Source organism: Eumetopias jubatus, unplaced genomic scaffold (genome assembly GCF_037043125.1).
Source record: "Eumetopias jubatus isolate StellerSeaLion01/CBP00866 unplaced genomic scaffold, mEumJub1_p1.0 scaffold_4, whole genome shotgun sequence".
Lineage (NCBI taxonomy): Eukaryota > Metazoa > Chordata > Mammalia > Carnivora > Otariidae > Eumetopias > Eumetopias jubatus.
The window spans coordinates 38,993,154-39,018,037 of NW_028274810.1; the positions used below are offsets into that span (position 1 = coordinate 38,993,154).

Consider the following 24,884-nt stretch of genomic DNA (forward strand, 5'->3'; position numbering starts at 1 on the left):
TCCTTAAAACACAGACTGGTAGATACATCCCCCCTTCCTTTCTCCTCACTCTACTGAGGTTTTTTAACATTATAAATGCATCTAGGGCTTCTTTCTAGTTACAAATATAGTATATTCACAATACAAACAAGTTCAGAAAATTACGAGAAAAACAGCAACAACCTATAATCCTATGTCCAGAGGTAACAGGGAGCACTTGGAGAGTCAATTTACATTCTAAGACGTTAAGTACCTTGCCAAAGATTACTTAGCTACTATAATGTCAGTGCTGAGATTCAATATACTGTGGGCTGAGTCCATAGCCCAGCATCTTTACAAATAAAATGAACCAGTTTATTCTGGGCAAGAAAATTAAGAGTCTCTAGCAAAGACATACTAGTTTTTTATTAAAAAAAAAAAGATTCTACTTCTATAAAGAGTAATCCATTTTAGAAATCACTCAGAGATGATGAATGAGTTGAAGATAAATAATAAATTAATTAATATATAAAATACAGCCTCAAGGAAATCCTGAACATAAGAGATGTGCTCTTCAAATGACTTCTACCTGATCGACTTGCTAGAGTAACTAATTCTCTATTTCTTTGGAAAACACTACCATCCCATAATCAGCAAATGGCTAAAATGTCCACACACTCCTACTCCCACTAGACAAACGATATGTTTAACAGATAGTTCTCTTTTCTCAAACCTGTGTGTGTTCCACTCATATAACTAAACATCACACAAACTCATAATTGAGTCCAAAAAAGGGCTGTCATTTCTAACATACGTAGAATAGAATGTTTCAAAAAGATGTTTTAAAAGTGAATCTCTTTAAAAATAATTAAAACTACTAGAAAAATAATCATAAAACCATAGAAAGATTTTTGCACTCAGATTGTTTCACAAATGTCTGTAATTTCTCCAATTTCAAAAAACTAAATGGAAGAATTAGAACCAGTGCACTAATATTTAGGTTGCCAAGAAATTTATAGTTAAATCCAACACTAATTTAGACTTTGAAATATGACTTGAAAATATACAAATAATGAAGCAATGGTATCTTCAACAGAACAAAATACCATCATTTCAAGACAAAGTAGTTATGAAAAAAGGCACACAAGACATACTGTGAACCATAATATAAAATGGCAAAAAAAAGCGCTAAACATAAGGTACTTCTCTTTTCCCCAAATCCACATTAAAAATTTCACTGATAATGTGTTTATTATATTAAAGAAGTGAAAAAGATACTTATGTCACTTAGGTATTAAACATTTTTATATATTATCACCAATATGTATGACAGTGAAATGCTTTCTGGAATTAAATAGAACAAATCCTGAAGTGTAAAAAAATTTTTAATATGAAGTTTTAGAGTTCTTTCTTTCTCTCTACTGCTAAAAAAATGTAAATATATTTATTTTCATAGAAAAAATATTGTTGGTTGTGATCTTTTTCAGGAAGACTCTTCATAAAGGAGTCATGATTTTGTAGAGTAAAATATTTTTCCCCTCTCTTCTCCTTTGTTGTTCTCTTAAAATGTAACTAAGGGAATCAGAATAAGAAACTGAAGGGCAAATAGAAATATCTCTGATTAAATCTATCATCCAAAATAGTCACTTACAGGCAAAAAAAAAAAAAGTTAGTTTCAAATGAAGTACTGACTGCAAATCTGAGTTCTCCCTTCTTCGCATTTTCCCCATGACATAAATGGCTCTTTCCAGCCATAAATTTTGGGGGCTTCTTTTTTTTCCCTTTCTAATCACAGGAAGTGATTTCTTTCTCCTCCCTTTTATTTCTTCCCAATATATTTTCCTGCCTTTGGTATGCATTTAAAAAATAAAAGAAATCCCAACCATCAAAGAAATTTCTCCTATTTCTTCCAGGAAAGCAGGCAAAAAGCCAGGGAGAGAAGAATGTCTCTACCGTTGAAGTGCTGCTTTCCTCCCCTCAAATTCCAATGCAGCCATTTTTTGTCTACTTGTTTTGGGTTTTTTTTCTTTCCAACATAAATACTACTAAGCTTAAACATAGTACATATTTTGAGATAGGCTGAAAGGTGCTATGCATCAGCGAGAAAGGAAAAAGACGGAGTTACAACTGTGTATCCAAAGATTTGTCTAAACCTGGAAAGTGCGTGTCATTACTCAGTCATTCACAGAGAAGTCAGTAGTCGTAGGACTCTGCTCAATATTGAATGCCAACCCACCAGCCTAAATGCCCACACTGATGATTAATCTTAGAGATGAGGCAACTCATCCAGGGATTAATCAGATTTTATCTCTGCTCTGTGTGTGTGTGTGTACACATAGGTAAATAGGTAGACGGGCATCTCTTAATAGAATTCTATGTGAAAGACAGCCAATTCAGAAGAAACAGATTTTCCTATTCAGCTAAATAGAGTTAATTGCCAAATGGGGCATTCCTTCTCTTCTAAGGACAAATAATACTCTTTTACCTATCTCAAAATAATAATTTCACGAGTTCTTGTATACATAATCTGCCAGTATAATTTGCTGACAGAATTTGCTACTTGATGATATGGCAGAGCTAACTGTCACCCACACTGGTGACACGAAAATACAAAGAAGTTAAAAGAAAGCAGAGGGTACCAGCGATTACAGGAGCACACAGTTTGTTTTAGAGTCATCAACCTGCTCAATTGAATCACATCCGTCTGAGCTTAGCAGCTTAAAATTCACTCCACAGCTTGCAGTGCTGACATGGATATGATAAGACAGAAGAACAGAAACACCACTCTGAAGTAACCTAACTGAACTGCACATGTTCTGACCCTTTTTGTCCTCCCTGGAGCTTTTGCTACCTGGCAAATGCAACTCTAAAACTGCACTTGTATCTCCAGATCTTTGCTGTTAGCCGAGCAGAAGCCTATTCCTCCCTGGGACTAGCAGCCAGAGAGGTGTTCTCTGAAGAAGACTTCTAAATGAGTATGTGAGCTGAACTCTTACTGAACTGAATTAATTATTAACGATGCAGATGGAGCTGTCCAAATGATAAGAACAGCTCCTGACGTGTCATGATCCAAGCTTTCATTAAACCATTTCAGGCATACTAATGGTTTCCCACTGCTCATTACTTACAAGCACTTTTCTCATAGATATAATAACTCTAGTGCCTGTAGGCAAGACAGTCTATAGAAATACCGAAGCAGGAAGTTTTAGCTTCCATAGCATGTTATTTTTCTTCATAGAACATTATTAAAAACGTACACTTACTTAATACTATTAAGTTAAACGGCTTCCATTCAGAAAAGTTGGAAATGCAAAACTACACTTTCCAGGAATGGTAATGAGTACTTTTTGTTGTAAGAGTACTCCTTAAAAGGGAGTACTATATCATATAGTGTGTGTGTGTGTGTGTGTATATATATATATATTTACATAAATAACTTATATAAATATAAATATAATAAATATATTTATAAAATAATTATATATTATATATTAATATATTTTTAAAATAAATATAAAATATTTATATAAACAAATTATATATATAAATATAGCTTATATTACTAAGATTTGTGTTTGAATTGACTTTTAGATATCCTTTCTCATCGGAAGGATGTATGTGGTATAACTATATTAACATTCAACAAATATGCTGAACAATCATATTAGATCTCAATTTAGGTTATGCACAATGTTTTACACCTCTATACCACTCTTTGACTCTGTGTTGGGAGAATTAGAGGGCAAAGCATGTGCAGGAGAATTACTCCTAGAATCTGTACTGTCAAAATAGCTACCTGCTGGTTTTTGTGTGTGTGTGTGTTTTTTAAGATATTATTTATTTATTTGACAGAGAGAGACACAGCGAGAGAAGGAACACAAGCGGGGGCGTGGGAGAGGGAGAAGCAGGCTTCCCGCAGAGGAGGGAGCCCGATGCTGGGCTCGATCCCAGGACCCTGGGACCATGACCTGAGCCGAAGGCAGACGCTTAAAGACTGAGCCACCCAGGCGCCCCAACCTGCTGGGTTTCTTTGTTGTTTTTTAAAGTTGGGAGCACTATTCCCCAAAGCCCTTCACATTTCAACCTAAATGATTTGGTACAGGATAGCAATGATGACAAGACTAATAAATAATGGCAGGCCCACACTGTAAATGGGCAATATAATAAAATGTCCTTCACCTCTTTTCTTACTAGAAGCTGATTATATGTGAACATTAAAGTCTTTCGGCCAAGTGAAAAAAATTTTAATACTCTAAAGTCAGTTATTTATTTTTAGATGGAAATAAAACTAGTACAAAAGAAGTTAACACGATACTTCTATAGACTAGGTATCTCTAAAATGGTCTTTACAATTTTCAAAGTTACCAATACATTTACCTAAGGGCTCAGGGGGAAAAAAAAGAGAAGCCTGTGTCTTTAAGGATCATGCCACTTCAAATCAGCTGCTTACCATTTAATTTGAGAATGGCTTAGGCTATGTTAAATTAAATAAACCAAGAACAAAAACTAGGGCAACCATTTGGATTGAGTAATTCTGATGAGAAATTAGCTTTTCTAGGAACACTTGAGAATGTTTTACTGGCTTGATTCAAACAGGCATTCACCTCAAATTTTCATTTTGCTTTGTATAAGTGTATAATTCAATTTAAGGACAAAAGTACATACATTTGAAGTGGTTTTACATTTCCTTGAACTACTACATATTTCCCTCAATTTTATGAAACATGTTAATTCTATGTTAACTATAGAAATATCTTAAGCTCATGTGTATCACTTCTTTTAAAGAAAAAAATCCTTAAACTAGGTATTTAAAAGATATATGCAATATTTAAACTTGCTTATGTTTCCTTTTCAATCTTATAATGGTCAATAGCATCTATCTGTAAGAACAGAATGCTAAAACTCAGTGAAAATTTTAAATCCCAAAATCCAAATACTTTAGCTACATCCTTTTATTTCAACTATATTTCAAATATTTGACTAATGGTAATGTAAGCAGTTCAAAAAAAAAACTTACGTCACTATATTTAACTTGCATCAAATTTATTTAAAAAAAATTTCTTGAAGACCAGTATTTTTACTTGGCATTTTAAAGTCTTAGAAAAGTAATTTTATTTCTAATGAGTTTAAAATTGATTTAATGCTTATTAATCTAAGCTTAAAAAAATTTTGTGCCCTAAAAAGAATTTAGGGTGTGGACATTTATTTAACAGTATTAAATTACTATGTGGAAATTAATATTATAAATATTAAGCTAATGTTATTTCAATTCCACAAAACATTCATTTAATTTACAAATGCCACATAACTTGGTACAGGGCTAATAGTACAGATTTTGAAGACATAACTTCCTGAACTACAACTCTTAGCAAAAAACTCCACTACCCAAACACAAAATACACTATACATTTCAGTTATTCCTAATTATTAAACTAGGCCCAAATCATGCAATATAGTTTTTTAGATTATGACATGACATTGTAGCAAACTAGATAAGAAAAAGTACTTTTTAGAGGAAAGAGGATTTTCGAAATAGTACTAATGAGCAAGTACATAAACTCTCAATAATGGTATAACATTTAAGGTATATTACATATTTTTATCCTGTCACGGCTAGACACATTTATAAATCCTTGGATGCATAGATAATTAAAAATAAAATCAATTATCTTTGTTTCAGTAGCACTGCAGAAGTAGCAAGCTAAAAATGAAAGGAAAACAGCATCTGCTTACCAGAATAATGAAGGTAACTGGTCCAATGAAACTCCATATAAAATAGTTATCAACATGAAGCCAGCAACTATGATGAAAAGAAGAGTATGCATTAAGTAGCTTCAATGGATCCTCAACATTACAAAAAATATAGAATTTAAAAAAATCTAACAAAACTATCTTTACATTTGCCTTTGAAATTTCATTTACCATGGGTAAGAACAATTTTAATGATTCTGAGTGGGCTTTGACATATAGAGTAGTAATTCATTTACTTCCGCCTACTGTTTTTCATTACAGGTTTTAAATTTGGTAAAGGCATACATTATTATGCTCGTATGGGATAAACAACCCCACCACACCCAATCCCTAATTCTTAAGACCTCTGATTTTACTAAGAAAAACTTGAAACTCAATATTCCGATTTGTCTCATCATTTTAAAGTTCTTATCTTCAAAATTTGCCTTTCAGATCTGTATCTGAGCTACAGTGTTTAACCCTATGGAACATAACAGACAAACAAAATGTTCAGCTGTTATGCTTGCTTCAAAACAGTACAGCATAAATATAATACCTCAACTGGGAATGGATGAATACGAGATAAAAAAAAATCAAAGCATAGCACTCATAGTATTAGAGTAAATGATGCATAAACTTATTAAGACAGATTTTACTTAGTGGTTCATTTTTCATATAACACTGACTCCCCACTGAATTTCTTTTATTTGTCTTTCATCATCTGTTTAGTCAAAAAGCTTTCTTTAGTCCAAGGAATCTTTATATAACTAATTTTATCAAAGGCAAATATAAACAGAATTTGTAGGCAAATTCATGCTCCTGGCAAATAAAATCCTCAGAAATATGGCTATGTCTACCTTCTGTCATTTTCCATAAATATCTATATTTTTTATAAATGAAAGATAGTGCCTTATTTTAATCCTTTCAAACTGCCTGATAAAATATTATCAAAGTAGAACATATGGGATGGAATGTGCTACTGTCACAATTCAGAATGAGAGTTAGCTAGAGGGTCGGATGCACAAAGAGAGCTAATGAAGCATTAGGTTAAAACTGAGTAGTTAAACCTGTCAGATGCTTTAAGTTCAGAAGAATTTTTACTTAATATCTTTCTAAGGCCAAAAAGTTATTTACTTTTTCAATTTGTTTCAGGTCAATCTTTTGTGTTAAAAAGAAAGTCCATAATTTGGAATCTGCCTCGCCAGAGTACAAATCCCCTGAACCTAGAAAATTACAAAAGACTTGATTGTAATTTGTGCACGGCATGCCCATTCTCTTACCAATAAAGCTTTCAGATGCTGTTTTAGTCTGTCAGGGACCCTCACTGACAGCTAACAGGCTTTAAAAAATTATTCACTTGAAAAACACTCAGGTCGCTTGCAATTACTTACGCTTTTTCTGTTCCATAGCTCTTATAGTCAATAGCAGCTGAAACTCCAACCACGGTGGCAGGAAACAAGTAACCAACAACATAATAATATTTCTTCCTTGAATATTCACTTTCAAACACTTCAACCAACATCAGGTAGAGCTGCACACCTTCTAGGCACATCCAAGCAAAAGCGGCCAAAAAGAAAAAGTGTAAAAGTCCTGCAAATATTGGACAAGCAATCTAGAAAGGAAAAGAACAAGAAGCACAAAAAAGAACACATGAATACAAGCAGACCACCCCAAAATGAGACAGTGTTTACTGACAGTGCTCATGATTGTCTTTAAAATACATTATTTAAACTACTGTTCTTAAAAAAAATTTAACAAATGGAAATGAGTTCTAAACACTGACAAATTTGAAGAGTTTAATGCTTATAGAGTAAAATGGCAGGTGTGCTAGAAATTTCTTCACTGGAAGACACAACTACTTTTAGTGAAATTAAGTGTAAATAAAAAACATTAATTTCTCTTCTAGAATTATCCACCATTAAATCTGAATATTCTACTTATAGATTATTTGCTCCATATGTCTTCAGAACAATTGTTTCCAAATATATTATTTTTATTTTTTCAGTAAGAGAATTTAAAAATTCACTTTAATGACGAATACCCTGGATCTAATTCCTAGCATTCTTTTCCTGTCGTATGCAGAGCATTCTTAAATTCATCCCAGTGCAGATGAATACAAGGTAAAGCACTAACTACTTACTAATAAGTACTATTTCTGACACTGAGACCTCATGATGATGAACAAATTGCTCAGAAGATGAAGAAATGATCACTGGTCAGAATAACTATGTAAGCAAAATGAAAACTGTAAAAATAGTATCTTTTCATTTCAGTGTCCCTGGCACTCTTCTATTCAAATTACATGTCTTAATAACAACCCAGAAAAATGCAAATGCACCTTTGTACGAGAAATGAGTTAACTCATAATAATAATAATACCTAACGATTGTGCTGTCTTTTAATTTATTACAGATTATCCTCCAATATCGCCATTGTCAACTTTATGAAGTTATAAAGTCAAATATCAATATGGGCATCATGTGTGGATTCACACCTGTTATAATAATTTTCAGAGATCCAAGGACAGTAAGCTGAAGGGGTGCTTACCATGTATTTTGTCTTGTCAATGCCTATTAGGAAAATAAATTCCGCAATGAAAAGGTTGATACAAAGGTTCTTGTGAATAGTATTGCGGTCACTTTGCAGACCACGGAAAAAGCAGAAGGTGAAGATGCATATAGCCAGGCAAACAAGGGAAATGACAATTCCCACCCAGGTGATGACTGTAAGGAGTAATTCGTGAACTCCATCTTTGTACTGAAAATAAAAATAGTATGAGGAACATTAGTATTCCTGCATCATTGCATCAACTAAAGTTAAGACAGCTTTTCACATGCGGTAGCTCATCTTTTAATACCAAACTCTATGAATATTCTTAAGTGTTCAAACAGGGCTCAAAACTAAAAAACAAAACAAAACAAAAACAAACAAACAAAACAAAACTGATCTATGTAACAGACTTCAATATTATCTTATCTTATATCCAAAAAATGACCTAAGAAAGTGGAAGATTTTACCTAGAAAATAATGCAAGAATCCAATTATTTCAAAATAATGGCTGAAATAATTACCTACATAAGCAAATATTTATATAATAGAATAAAAGATAGTCAGTTATGTTTAAAAATGATTGATATCTTAATGACTCCTGGCTAACAAAAAATTTTAAGTTTTCATTTTCCCCTTGAGTTTTGATATTTATTTAAATGCTAAGCGTCAAATACAAAATAGATCTGTGAGTTTTCATGCTTTATTTCTTTTTTTTTTAAGATTTTATTTATTTATTTGACAGAGACAGAGACTGTGAGAGCAGGAACACAAGCAGGGGAAGTGGAGAGGAAGAAGCAGGCCTCCCGCCGAGCAGGGAGCCTGATGCGGGACTCAATCCCAGGACCTTGGGATCATGACCTGAGCTGAAGGCAGACGTTTAACGACTAAACCACCCAGGCGCGCTTCATGCTCTATTTCTTAAAATATTTTTTATCTTCTGGCTATCATTCCCTTAATCACAGAAAGGAATATAAAGAAACATTCCAGAGCTATCCTGACCTTTCAAAATCTGCAGTTTTGCACGGTGTGCAAAGTTAAAAAAACTTAAAAACAAAAGCTGTAAAACAAGATTCAAACATTCAAGAGGGTGTGTTAAACTTTAGAAGCCTCAGTCTTTTGTAGGACCTATTGCTGGTCATTTTTTAAATCCCCGACTGCCTCTGCCAAACACCTGCCCAAAGGAGACATACTTAGAATGAGTCTGTAAAACACATGATTTTGAGAAGTAACAATAAATATAGTGCCAAGACTTCCTAAAATATATGGACAGTGTAGAAACAATTAGAAATCCACACTACTTTGTTTGCTTTTTAGTTACGATAAGCACCCAAAGAAAGGACTATTATACAAGCTGTTTTGAATCTCTGAGGTTTTTCTCTGCTACTAATTAGAAGTGCAAATACTTACTGCAATTTCCCTGTGGGCCATGAGAATTGCAAAATTGGTTAGGTGGCTGCATGCACATGTTGTACGAGTTTTATTAGTGTCAACCAGCTTGCAGCCCTGAGTAGACCAATATCCCATCATAGTTCTTTCTGAGTAGTTCCAGAAGGAGCAGTTTGCATTGAAATAATTGTCAGGCTGGGAAATAAAATGACAAGATAAAATTAGGGTTTTACACTCTAAGATGGCAACAGCAATTGTTTAATATGTGTAAAAGGTAATTTAGATTAAACTTTGCATGTTTCGGACTATAAAGTTTTTCATCAGCAAAACATATACAAGGCAGATATCTAACTTAAAAGGGATTTTATAGTCCGAAACACTCTAAAGTGTACTCCAAATTACCAAAGACCCATTTTATACAATTACAATTTCCATCTTATGATTTTACATACTGATGGTACATTGGAATCATTTTTTTTTTCTCTTCTGACAAAATCAGACCCATGAATTTGTTCTGAGAAAATTCTATAAGGACCAAGTGTTTTAAAATCGATTTGGGGCCCATTTTTATTCTAAGTGACATGTTAGCAACATCAAGGTTCTTAAGAGAGTGAACCAACTGCAGCAGATGTAACAGAATGACTGCACAAATTTATTTTTCTTTGCCAATTCTGGAGATCCACTTGGCTATCCGTGGGCTCTTATTCATTCTGCTTGTAACAGAAAGCCAAGATTCTGCACACAACCTTCCAACACAGTGTAATGATTTAACTCCCAACTTCATTCTAAGGCACGGCAGAGGAATAACATCTCTTTAAGCCTAGATTTTTAAAAACCCAAGGCTTGATAACAATTGTGTCACATATGATCAGTAAAATCAAAAAGAACAAAAACAACAACAAAAGGTGTGCCACACCAAAAAGGCAGAGTCCTAACAGTTAATACTCGGCTATCCCGCTGTTAAGGTAAGAGTTAATTTTCATTCTAAAACAAATTATAGTCATTTACATTTTCCTGTTGATTACTGAATTAGCTTTCATTAAGAATACACTTAAGTTCTAATAATCACTGAACCAGGCTCATTTAATTTTATGTTCACAGACTTAAATAAACTTATGTCTCTGACCTAGTCCAACATTTGAAATCAAATGGAAAGATCTTTTCTTTCCTCTCTGCCATCTCCCCATTCCCTCTCTCCCCATCCCCAGCATGTCAAGTTTTGCTTTCCTTCCTCACTGGCTTTATAACCTTCCACTACTTCATTAGCATATATAACTTACATCAATGTGAGGCAGGGTAAAAAGAACAGGATCTGTCAAGTAGACTCGGCTGGATTCTTTATTGATTGAAACTGAAATGACGTGGGAATTCACTGCAATGGTGCTATTCCGACCAATAAAGTCAGCACCCAGTTTTATGGTTGCATTTTCTGTACTAAGAAACTGTCCCAAACTCCGGTAAATGATAAACACCAACTTTGCAAGCCCTAGGAAGGTAAAAACAGTCATATGCCTTTACAGGAAATATGCTTATGAATAAAATAAGATACATTCAAATAAGAATAAAAGAAAAAATCCTTATGGCCTTTATTTAGATTAAGTTTCTTGGGAAAGAGTAAAGCATTATTTTAAATCTGCTTTTAAATGATAAGCAGCATTATTATATTAGGAGTCAAATATCAGCATTTTAGGATTAATAGATTTAAACGAACAAAAAACCTGTCAATTTTTAAGACTTTGCTCCATCTTACCGTTCCTGCTGTTCTGTTTGACAGTATTTGCAGAGAGTTGGATTGAGCTGCCTGCTCCTTTGATGCCCAGAGGAAATTTAAAGTCTTGAACTTGTCCTTCTGTACTGAGTACTGCAACTTCCAGAACTGAAGGAGGCAAAAAATAAAGGGGGAGGGAAAAAGGGCATTCTTTAAACTACAAAGAAGCAAATGATAATTGCATGAAAACCACTACTTCTTTTTTTCCACTTAGAAAACTTTACTGTTACATTTCAACAAAATCATAAACAAACTAAATTAGGAGGTCTTAAACCTTGGCTATTCTAAAAAATTTCATATTAATAATTTTAACACATTTTCATAGTTTTGTATCTTTTGTCATCAACTAATTCCAGACATTTACCCTATGAATATGAACAGTGTATGAGCTGAAAGTGCACAACTTTCAAAGTTTCATTTATATCATTTATATTATTAAAATAAACATATTTCAAAAGGAATTTTTAGCTTTTTACATTAAATAACTTTTCAATGAACATTCCTTGACAATGGCAAAACGAAATAAGAAGCATAAGTTAGAGTGCCTTTATTGCATGTAGACATTTATTTCTTTGTATATGATACATTTTAACAGATAATGAGATTGCATAATGCAGCTCAATTTTGCAATACTTGATTTTCTCTAATTTCTAAACATGGTGAGACCAGCACAGAATATTTATGAGAAAATGTTTGGCATTATGTTAAAATTTCCCATTAATTCTCACTAGTAACTATAAATGTTTATATATTTAAGTTGGGCAAAACAGGCCCTGTGTGCCAAATCTGGCCTGCCACCTTTTTTTGTAAGTAAAGTTTTAGTAAAATACAACCATGTATGCTCATTCACATATTGTCTATGGCTGCCTGGGTGCTATAATGTCAGTTAAATATTTGCAACTTAGACCATGTGGTATAATTGCCTAAAATATATACTATTGAGGCCTTAATAGTAAAAATTTACCAACCACTATACTCTATTCCAAAGTTCAAAAATCATGGAAAGGTAAACAGGTTAACCTATAACACTAAGAACATCTACCTAATCAACAAGACCAATGTTGTTAAACTTTTTTTCAAATATATATGTATATTTAATGGTCATCAACATAAACATGTCTATTGTAATTCCAGTAAAGAGTGTAATACTTTACATCACTATTCATCAATACTCATTTAATTTTTAAAAAGAATGGAAAAGTATTCTTGTTTCTACTAAAGTCAACTATTTTATATTAGTAATTAGAAAATGTCATTTGATTGATGAAATTAGAGTAATTATATACAAAATTCATTAGTTTCATATGTTAGGATTTCTAAAAGTAACAAATACTTTTTAAATAATTCAATACATAGAGTTCATACATTTTACTCTGAATTTCACTCTATGGTATATATTTTTGTGTAGCTATTTCTATACCTGGACAAATATGTCTATGTGTTTGTACACACACACACACACACACACACACACACACACACACAGATATGATGAATTCACCCACCCTCTTTCTTATTACAAATATGGACTTACACCATTATAGTAACTTTTGGATAATAATTTATTCTTTTAAATCTTTCACAAATTTGTTCTGTAAAGTACATGTAGATTTAGTTGTAAATATGAAATCATAACATTGGAAGATTTTTATAAGCTATTGGACCACATGTCAAGCACCTGAAATGCAAGTTTATAATGAGAGTCATATAAATCTTAGAATTCTATAAGCTGCAAAAGTGGTTAAAATGTTTATGTTACTGGTCTATGCTTTGAAAGATTAAGCAGGTGGGTAGGTAGGTGATCTCCTCTTCCATGTGTGTGGGAAGAAGGAAAAGTGGGGGAAGAAAAGAGAAAAATACACATCTAATGTATGCCTCACTCTTACACTGAAAGGGACTCTCAATTATTAACTTTTCTTTTATTTTCCCCAATAACTAACTTTTCTTAAAGCAAGACAGAAGACAGAGTGAAAGACTGAAATCTTCTGAGTTTTCGTGAAAAGTTCCAAATATAGACATACATGTACAGAGTTAATTTCTTTTTAAAGATTTTATTTATTTATTTGAGAGAGAGAGGGAGAGGGAGAAGCAGACTCCCTGCTGAGCAGGAAGCCTGATCCAGGATTTGATCCCAGGACCCTGAGATCATGACCTGAGCTGAAGGCAGACGCTTAACGGACTGAGTCATGCAGGCTCAAAGAGTTAATTTCATTCAACAAATATTTACTTATCAAACTTTAATTTCATTCAATGTATATTTACATAAGCTTAAAAATCACATCCATAGTAAAAAATTAATTTGAATTTTAAAAGGATCATTAATACAGATCTTTGTAGAGAATCAATAATCAACTTTATATTAATCAATTAATACATTTATATCAATAAGTAAATTTGAAAACAGACAAAAGGGAAAACTTCTAAGAAACAAAAAACTGACAAAAGTAAATTAAAAACCCTAATAGTTTATGACCATTAGAAAAAATAAACTGATAGCTAAATATATATTGAATCTTAAAAAACTGCTCCAGAATAAAGAATGCTTTTCAACTCATTTTGTAAGACTTGCATAATTCTTTTTTTTTTTTTTTAAGATTTTATTTATTTATTCATGAGAGACACAGAGAGAGAGGCAGAGGGAGAAGTAGGCTCCCAGGGAGCAGGGAGCCCGATGCAGGACTTCATCCCAGGACTCTGGGATCATGACCTGAGCCGAAGGCAGACGCTCAACCATCTGAGCCACCCAGGTGCCCCAAGACTTGCATAATTCTGATGCATGAAACAGCATAAGGAAAGAAATTATAGGATATTCTCTTATTAAAAGGATGCAAAAATATTTAATAAATTATACGTACACTTTTTAATATCCTGAACAAACTGAGTTTAACTCAAAAGGGCATTAGAAAATATATTAATATAATTCACCAAATTAAGAAATTAAAAACAAAGTAATTATTAACCAGAAGAATTCAACAAATTTCAAAACCCATTCAATTAAAAGAAAAAACTTTACAAAATAATAAAAGAAAAAAAATCCTTGCCCAGGTAAATTTTTGTTATCAAATAAAGTTTATCTATCCAAACCTACAGGCAAACAATGGTGAAAAACTCAAGAAACATTCTTTCTAAAGTCAGGATGATTCCTCTTAGGGGTTTTATTTATTAGCATTGTTTTAAAAGACCTTGCAGTAATTCAAGAAAAAAGGTGTATGGGCACCTGGGTGGCTCAGTAAGTTAAGTGTCTGCCTTCAGCTCAGGTGATGATCTCTGGGCCCTGGGGATGGAGCCCTCCCTCTCCCTCTGCCCCTCCTGGTCACTGCTCATGCTTTTGTTAATTCTCTCTCTCTCAAATAAATAAAATCTTTAAAAAAAAAAGAAAAAAGGTGTAAAGACTGAAGAAAAAAGCAAACTTATTGTTTACAGAAGATATAATTAACTACATAGTAATTTTGAGAGAGCTTCTATATATGATTGGAAGTAAAAGAATTTAACAAGGGTGCAATCAGCAAAATCAACTGTGATCCTATACACCAAGCAACAAACAATTAGAATATGTAATTTTAAAAAAAGATACTTTACAATGAAAACAAATATTGCAAGTTATCTAAGAATAAACCTGATTTTTAAAAGTGCAAGATATTAATGGGAAAAATACAGAACTTTATTAGAAGACCTAACAACAAATGGAGAATTACACAAGATTTTATTTGGGAGACTTCAACAGGTAAATAAATCTGTGAAATTTCTTTCAAAATCAATCTACAAACTCAGCCTAATTCTTCTTATATAATATAATTTTTTATTTTTTATTTTTTCAAATTTTTATTTAAATTCCAGTTAGTTAACATACAGTGTAATATTGGTTTCAGGAGTAGAATTTAGTGATTTATCACTTACATACAACACCCAGTGCCCATCACAAGTGTCCTCTTTAATGCCCATCATCCATATTTAACCCATCTCCCACCCACCTCTCCTTCAGCAATGCTCAGTTTGTTCTCTATAGTTAAGAGTCTCTTATGGTGTGTTACCCCCTCTTCAACGTAATTCTAATAAAAATTCCAGCAAGACATTTTGGGGAAAAAAAAAGATTTTTGAGTTTGTGGAACTTGGCAACTGATTTTAAAATTCATACAGAAAAGACAGGCCAAAAGCAGCTAAGACAATTCCTCCAGGAGCAGAAATGAAAGAACTCACCAGATAATAATATTATCAAAACAAAAACAAAAGGAGCAATGCATAACACACTTCTAACATGTACAGAAACAAAAGAGATATCCTTACAAACCACTGGGGAAAGGTATGATGTTGAACTAATAAAAGCACTGAAACAACATATTATCAACAAAAACCCAGAAAACAAAAACCAAATTAGTTTCTTCCTTCATACCACAAACAAAAATCATTTCCAGGTAGATTAAAACATAATTATAAAAAGGCAAAGTTTTATCATTTCTAAAGGCTTATATAAGATCATTTATAAAGTTACAGGTATGACTGTAGAGAAAATTTTCTTGAGGACATCAAAAAGGAAAGTATTTCTTAAATAAGATACCAAGAGCACCTACCCTAAGAGAATAGACTGATAAATTTGACTTCATTATTCTGTAAAACAAAATATACCATAAACAAAGTAAAAAAGAGAAACGTTTTCAAACTATATAGTCTACAAAGAATTAGTGTCCAGAATGCATTAACTACAGAGAAACAGGTGCATAAGTAAAAGTCGTGGAGAATAAACTCACAGGAGAGAAATCTAAAATACCCAATAAAGGCATTAAGTAATCTGAGAACTGTAAATTAAAACAATAATGTGATCAATTCAACCCATTAGAACGATAACATTTATGTCAATAACAAAGTGTTATTTAGCAAAGAGACTGATGGGGAGAGAACAATGGTGTTAACAGTTAAGAATGTAAATTGGTAAACAATATTAGAAGGCAACTTGGCAGTATTTAATAAAGTTGAAGGTGGGCATGCTCTACGATTCAAAAATTCTATTTCTGTGTATTCATATATGTCTAGAAAGGCACATACATATGAGAACAAAGACATACAAAACCCTTCACTGTTTTCCTTATTAGCAAAAAAGCATAAGCCACTAAAAAACCTATCATTGGCATAGTTAAATAATTGTGATGTATCTTAGATCAAATGAAAGAATGAACTAGAGATGCACATATTAACATGCATAAGTATAAAAATATAATGGCTAGGGACAATTATACAACTACATCTATAGTGTAAAATCATTAATGTTAAGAACATAAAAAGCAATTGTTAAATGTACATAGTTGTAGAGCAAAATTAGAAAAAAAAAAAGCTTACTAAGGAAAGGTTACACCCTTCTTGATCTGATCAAGAAAGAGAGGATCCAGAGGACTCACACATTATCGATAACTATTTATTTCCCCCCAAATGTGAAGCAAATATGGTACAATACTAAGATGTGGCTCAGCTGGGTGACTGGAATACAGATTATTTATGATATTCTCTGTATCTATATATTCTGTATGCTTGAAATAATATATGCCTTTTACAACATATTTCCTGACACTGAATACACTTCATTCATAGGAAATCCTCCCCCACAACCAATGCTGTAGATAGTATTTTCATATATTTTTCTGTCCTTGTATTTTTCAAATTCATTACCGAGTAGTGGCTGCAATGAGAAGAGAGAGGAAGAAAAGAGAACATAGAGGAAAAATTATGACCTCTGCTAGAAGATCTGCAACATTCCAGGTGGGCTCCATCAGCCTGAATCCAAGGTACAAACAATATGGAGCTGACTAAAGATGACAGGTTGCACAGCCAAAGTCGAGCCTCAATGGTGACGTGGCTTGAAGGAGTGTAAGCCTTTGCTGCTGTGAGCTGCTGTGTCTTTGGGGTTTTTACGACAATATAACTAAGTCTAAATTGACAATCATGTTGGCTGCTAAGCACACTGGGAAAATAAATGATAGGGAATTTTATAATGGATGGATTAGGCTGATAACACCTAAATTACCTAATCAATCATAAGGTCACAAAGAGAGACAACATAACATGTGCCTCTTTTGCAGGATGCACTGGAAAGTTCTTGGAGAAAACAAATGAAGAAACAAACTTAAACCTGACCTGATCAAGCTCTAGATCCAATTACAGTATATATCAATCATGTAAAATGATATAGCGGGGATGAAAACAGCCAAATCCAGAATGTGGGAAATTTCATAGTACAAATCATCTGCTCAATTTCTTCAAAAAAAGGAAAACGTTTTTTAAAAAAAGATGTAGAGAGAAATGACTTAAGCAACGTATCAAATGTACCACATGGACTTGTCTGTATCCTGGTCAAAGCAAATTACGTATTAACAAATTTACAAAAATGAAGTAAATTTAAACATACTTTTGTTATCTTTTGAACCTATTTTTGCTAATTGTTAAAAGTATGAAAATGACGTGGTTTTTTTTAAAGCATAGGATGCATAGTAAGGTATTTACAGTAATAATATGTTAAAATTTACTTTATAATACAATGGTGAGAAATGAGTGAAATAGGATTAACTAGACATTGTTGAAGGTGGGTAATTTTTTAGCAACACGAAAAACTTCTGCTCCTCTTAAAATGTCATTAAGAAAATAAAAAGAAACGTCACATGCCGAGGGAAAATATTCACAGTACATATATCCAGCAAGACTTAATATAAGGAATATATTAAGAATCTCATTATTAAGAAGAAAAACAGCCCTATTAGAAGTGGGCAAAATATATGGACACTTCACAAAAAGATACATGAATGGCCCATAAGCACATAAGAGTTGAATAGTTGTCAGCAATAAGCAACTTAGCAATTCTATAAATGCAAAATAGAACCAGGATGAGATGACATTACAAATCAAACGGCTAAAATTAAAAGGACTGACCATCCTAAATGTTAGTGAGGATGTGGAGTAACTGGCAGTCTCACAGCAGTTAAGAGTATGAAATTGTACAACCACTTGCAAAAATGGCAGCGTTACAAATAACAGTGAAAAAGTGGAAATGATGTAAGCCCCTAATAGAGTGAAAACACAAATAGTGGTGTTTCCTTATAATGGAATACTACTCAGCAACAAAAAGGATTGAACTACAGATGCTCCTACCAACACAGATGAATCTCAAAAACATTATTCTGTGTAAAAATGCATGATCAAAAAGAGTACATATTGTATGATACTATTCAACTAAAGGTCCAGAGAAGGCAAAATTAAATTACAGTGACAGAAAACAGATCGGTGGTCACCTGGGGCTGGGAGTATGAGGAGATCTACAACAAGAGAATAAAGGGCTCTTCTGGGGTGACAGAATGTTGGCCATGCTGTTGGTCACATAGTGTGCATTTTTCAAAACTCATCAACTGCACACTTACGACAACTGCTTGTATTGTATATAGACTATATCTCCAAGTTGACTTTAAAAAGCTATAATCAGATATATTTATAACAGATATAATTGTACCATTTTTATGAGGTCATGTATTATAAGGGTAAATCACACAATGAAGTTAAACTAGGGATTCAAGGGGAAATCACTAAGGAGTAAATCAAATTGTCTTAATAACCTAAGATATTGTAGCCATGCCCTAAATTTAGATAAGAGCTTCAGGAAAGTGAGGAGATAAAGGAATAATAGACTATTTTAGTCCTCATGTCTAAAAAAAAAGAACAAGTCCTAGGAAAAAGGTAAATGCTTTCCTCATACTAAATCATGGATGGTATCTGCCACAAAACTGTATTTTAGAAACAAACAAAACAAAAACATAACTACACTAGAAGATGTAAAATGACTTTTGTACTGACAATTCTTGGGTAATCTACATGCATATGGTAAGTTCAGGGCATTATTTTTGAGAAGTCAGTAAAATGTGTACTACATTCTATAAGAATCTTTACCCACAATGTTCTTTTTAAAAATTTTAAAGGTTTTTTTAGTTTTTTAAGTAATCTCTATACCCCATGTGGGGCTCAAACTCACAACCCCAAGATCAAGAGTAACATGCTCTACTGACTGACCTAGCCAGGTGCCCCATCTTTTTTCATCAAAATTTTTTAAAAAATCAGTGTGAAGACTAATCCTTTAGAATTCTGAAAAACAGATTTTAGAAAAAATATATTCCTGGACATTTACATTTCAGACCGTCTCAAACTGGTGTAGAAATATCTCAGATATCTAGTAATAGTGTGTCCTGTATATGTGAAGCTGATACGGGCATAGCATGTCACCCTGGCCCATCAAATGTTCTTGCATACTTTGAGAGGGTGTAGGAGGGAAATATTAGGTGTTTTTTTAAAAATAGCCATTGGAAGATTCTGAAAACAAATGTAGGCCAAAACACGCCACTTCAGATAATAGTTTCTATGATTCATCCTCTAAGATGATCAAGTTTATACTCTTTTATCCTTATAGGTACATCGCTGGGAAAATTTGAGAAGAACTGCTCAAAGTACATCCTAGGAATTTTATGAGACCAGCAAATAAATTAACCAAATATAATGAAAGCTTTAGACAGAAACAGGGAGCTTTATTCATTTTGTATTACTACTAAAGCTATGGTAGAGCATCATTTTCCCTATGACTGGTATTCCAGATCATTGCCAGCCAAATTATGTATCTTGACTTCATTTAATTTGAAGTTATTGAGTTATTTATCATCCCCAAAACTCACAGTACATAAAAACATCATTTTAATAATAGTTTTTTTCTTTCTAAAAATTCAGTTATTTAAAATAAACTTAAGGTTTTGAATTTAAATTCAGTTATCATAATCTGATTCTATACATCTTTATTTTCTGCATCTTAAAATACGAAGTCCCATGATTTAGGCAGGCACAATTAGGCAATGAGATATGGCCTCTCTCAGAGCAATACCTCATTCAGTATCTGTTGTGCCGATGCACTCTTTTGGTGGGAAGAGTCATCTGTGTTCCTTTTTGGCTTTTTTTTTTTTTTACATTAATGCTTGGGAAACTTTTTTACTTTACTAAAAGATATTATAAATTTCATTTAAGTTCAACCTCCCTGAATAACCAACAATTCTAAATCAGTCAAGCCTAAATGAATATAATTGTACTGTATTTACTATATTTTTTCAAATATCATCAAAACTGAATTCCTACCTCTCATGGCCAGCATTTAAATTCTAAATTTAAATGCTTCAAAACTATCTGCAGCTATTTTGCAATCTATGAAGCATGTATAGTCTGCATTATGGGAGATGTAGTTTGCTGACCACATTTTCACCTGAAGGCAGTTGTGTTTAGTATAAATATTTGGCTCAAGTTCTGTGTGCCTAAAATATTTGACTGGGAGAACACATTCCAGAAAGTAATTTAAATTCATTAGGAACATATTATATAAAATGAAAAAGCATTTGCCACAGTTCCATAGCAAGCACTTTCATTACTTATGCAATCCATATTCTGGCATTTAAGTACTCTAAGCTTCTTTCCTTTAATGATTTTTCAGTTGGGGGAAAAAAAACCTACATAAAACCAACTTTTAAAAGATAGAGACAGATTTCGGCTTTTGCATTAATTTTATGAAGTGGGATCAATAATAATTTGACAAAAGAGAAGTCTGGCCTTGGGAAAGAACAGATTCAGAAGGGAAGCATCATTCTCTTACACATATATCTTCTAAATCAAAATTATCCCTGACAATGTATTCACTTACCAATATTTTCTGTAGGCATTGAGACCCTGGTTGGTTCTACAAGATTGTCAGCCAGGACAAAAGCTCCTTCTTCCAGTGTATCAAGTAACATTGTTGCTGTATGAGCCTGTTCAGAAGAATTCATGTGTTTCCAGGATTCCAGGGCTTCAGGTCTCAGAAGATTGTCCACTGTGTCCACAATTGCCTGCATCCATTAGAAAACTACCATTAGTTTTGACTGCTTCTAGTACCAAGATGATTTTCAATCACTGACTAATGACAATTGTAATGTTTATCTGTCACGATGATTTACTCTTATTTCAAGATGGAAGAACACCTGAACACCTATATCTGGCCAATTAGGAACATAATCTTACCATCTCAAAATAAAACTAACTGCAGATTAGCAGACTGCTATTTGATTATAAAGGATAAATGTGAAAAGATGGCTTGTTGATACTTGTCAAAGAGGCACAACCAATGTCAGCTCTTAACCTGAGGTATTACTGGTACATGCATAGTCACTCCTATTTATAACCTCAAGGTTTAAATGTTCTAAATAGAAAACACTGATGTCTCTGGAATAGCCTGATACCTATGCTTGAAAGTTACACCATACTGTTTTTTGGAACCTGAACTAAAATAATAACCAAAATTATGCCTTATAACATTGTCTAATTACGACCATTGGGAAAAAAACAAGTTGATTTCAAAGTTTATATATTATCTGTGAATATTTCACTCTTCTAATTCCCTGTCCAGCTAGAAAACACTTGAGAACATACCTTCATAAACAATGATCTGTTTTTAAAAGAATCAAGAGATCAAAACATTTAAAGCCTATACCAATAATTTAATGAAAGATTTTAATGAAATAATTTAAGTAAAGTAAAATAAGGTCATCATAAACATCCAAGCTGTACATGTTCATATTTGTAGGTTTAGTTTATTACCATGCAAAATAACATTAAATAAAAAATAAAACACAGTCAGTTAAGCAATTGAAGGCAGGCTTTTGTTCTGATACTATAGTTATTCATGGACTATGCCTTGCATAGCTGAAATCACTAAGTTTATTTACTCTATCCCATTTATCTAGTCATAATACGTCATTAAGACCATATATAAATTGTTTTGATCTATTGGTAATCCACTGAGGGAAAAGAACATACATTGTACAAAGAACAACAACAAAAATTACTAGTTTGAGGTATGATATTGAAGTAAGCAGAGGGAAAAGTTGTTTGAAGCTACTGTTAGAGTAAGATTAATTAGCTTAATCCATCTTAATATCCTCGTCGTCTGCCTTGTGAGCCACCACGACCTTCCTGGCAGGTGGAAGATACTTCCAAGTGGCGTTAAAGGCTTTTTTCTCTCTCTAATGGGAGACAGAATAGTCAAAATGTTCACAGTGATACTGATGCAGCCATTAACTAGAGTGGAACAGAAATTGGTCTGCCGAGGCCAGATTCATTAGTCACCAAGAAATACAGACTGGAGTCTCCAATCTAAGTTACAAATGAATCTTCTGTCACAAAGTGGGAATTCGCTTCATTTGCATAGTGTAAGTCAGCTTCTGATTTGTAATTTAAGGAGTTTTATTAGTCTTATCTCAGCAGAGAAGCTCATTTGAGAGATAGTGAAAATGACACTGGTCAGAAATTAAGGTCATGCTGAAACTTACTACATACACACATAACTCGCTGATGACATGCTTTTTATTAATTTGAAACACTCCTTATTTATTACCATTTGTACTTTTCTAGTGGAATCAAAAATGATCATTAGCCTAATCATATTCCTTAAATAGTCTCTCCCTGCCAGAGAAAAAAAGCTATTCTTTTCCCACTGAGCTATATGAACTGGGCAACATACCAATTATTACATTTCACACATTAACTAATACCTTAAAGGTGAACTGAAAATTTCAATATGACAAATTCTATACACTCCAGCAGTTATTTCTTTGCCCTCATTAAACAGGCTAAAAAGAACATTCAGAATATTACTACCTAAAAACAGAATTTCCCACCACCTTTTCTCGTAAAGTTCTCAGGTCCAACAATGTCTATTACAAACTAGTGATATGCCGCCTTTTTTTTTTTTTTTCCCTAGAGCTTGCCAACCAAAACTGGTAGTTATGGCTTTTGAATAACTGCTACTCTACAAAACTACAAGCTTCTTTTGTTTTTTTGTCATATGTATACGGGTAAGTTCTTTAAGGCTGGATTTATGAAGGATATGGTCCTCAGATGAGGACGATTAGAAAATAACTATCCCCCCAAAAGAAACGTCTAAAATTCACGTAATAAAACAAAACGCAAGCTGGTAACGTTATTCTGATCTATCCCACAGAACTAGCATGGCATAGTCCACTGTTGGCCTCAGCACATTTCGTATTACTTGGATATACCAGGGAGAAAAACTGGCTGGAGTGAACAAGGATTCTGAGCCAAACAGTGGCTTTCTGTTTCTATTAGCCTGATAAAAACCAACATAGAACATACAATGATAACACTGTCACATTATTTATATTTCATTTCTAGTAACCCATCCCCATATCAACCTGATTCTAGAAATGACTCCTAAAAATTTCAGGACAAGCCTATTTTATTTAAGAGTACACCACGGAGATAAGAAAGCTGTGACTTTTTCATGCACATACATTATGACTATACAGTCTTTGATATGATAAACTGCCAAGAATATATCATAGCTGTTTTACTCAAGTTGTTTTTTAATCCATAGAGATGACAACAGGAAACAGAGAGACGACATGATTACTTTCCAATTCAGAGGACACTTCATTAAAATTCTTGTATGTTTGGATGAATGGAAAAAGAGCAAAAATTATAAAGGTAAATTATTTGCTTATTCTGAGAGTAATATACCTGAGAAGAGCCAACATTTGTACAGCTGATATGGGGCACATTATATAATTATCAAAGACTGAAATACATTGGATCATGCAGCAAGATGATAAAGCGTGGCAGGTAGCTGAAGAAGGGAGAAAGCAGGGTGACAGCACAGGAGAGATACCTTAAGGTAAGCCCTGCATGTCTTCTCTCGTTTTTGGAGCTTTTTAGTAAAAGAAAAGAAAATCAGAGGTTAGATTTTATCTGTTGAAAATGAGGGAAAAAGAAATCCTCAAAACTTAGGCTGGCATTCCTGACTTCAAAGGTTATTATGCACGGTAGTCCTTTGGATTTTTATGAGTTTACACCGATTGCCAAAACTGCCTATTTGTAGTTCATAGCTGCATTTTATTAAGTGTACTAATCCAAAGTATCATGATAAAACCAGAGACAAAATATGTGGTTAAAAGAAACAAAAATGTCTATTTTTTTAACCCTGTAACACCATATTAGCCATGGATTTTGGCTTAATATGAATCTCCTATGCTTATTTTATAGTATGGTTAAAATAACTACCAAATTTTTGTCATATTAGGAAAAATTAAGAGCACTAACACACTATCCTCCTAGAGAGGGAAACTTGCCCTTCTCCCAAAACCTGAAATTGAAAGCAGTATTACAGTGGCTAACATTCCCCTATGCGTCGCAATTTTAGTGGAAACATGAGTTGCATGTATTAGTGTACAGAGTATATGAGATGTAGAACACATAATCTCTCCAAGTGCAGATAATGCATTCTTAAGTGTGAGTACTGAACGCTATCAGGCAATGTCTGCCATCAACTAAAATCTCCCTCAGAGATTTTAATTTTTTTTTTTTTTTTTGCCATGTTGTTCCTTTCTCAGCTGTTAATTCTTTCTTGGGAAATTGACCAAATTAGAAATTTTGTTTCTGAGTA

The 24,884-nt window shown here is 33.1% G+C and overlaps 1 protein-coding gene across 13 annotated transcripts in view; it reads right to left on the reverse strand.

Moving 5' to 3' along the window:
* ADGRL2 (adhesion G protein-coupled receptor L2) overlaps nucleotides 1–24,884 on the reverse strand; it is a 150,472-nt gene that overhangs the window by 14,507 nt on the left and 111,081 nt on the right. For 9 of the 13 annotated variants that reach the window (XM_088022956.1, XM_088022953.1, XM_088022952.1 and 6 more), the window contains 8 exons: nucleotides 24,111–24,149; nucleotides 21,093–21,276; nucleotides 11,375–11,500; nucleotides 10,905–11,110; nucleotides 9,646–9,819; nucleotides 8,236–8,445; nucleotides 7,080–7,300; nucleotides 5,692–5,758 (listed from right to left, as the gene is read on the reverse strand). In XM_088022956.1, the coding sequence (XP_087879082.1) occupies nucleotides 5,692–5,758; nucleotides 7,080–7,300; nucleotides 8,236–8,445; nucleotides 9,646–9,819; nucleotides 10,905–11,110; nucleotides 11,375–11,500; nucleotides 21,093–21,276; nucleotides 24,111–24,149 (1,227 nt within the window). The remainder of the gene's footprint in view (nucleotides 1–5,691; nucleotides 5,759–7,079; nucleotides 7,301–8,235; nucleotides 8,446–9,645; nucleotides 9,820–10,904; nucleotides 11,111–11,374; nucleotides 11,501–21,092; nucleotides 21,277–24,110; nucleotides 24,150–24,884) is intronic. The other 4 variants (XM_088022958.1, XM_088022955.1, XM_088022961.1 and 1 more) reach the window with 1 other exon arrangement.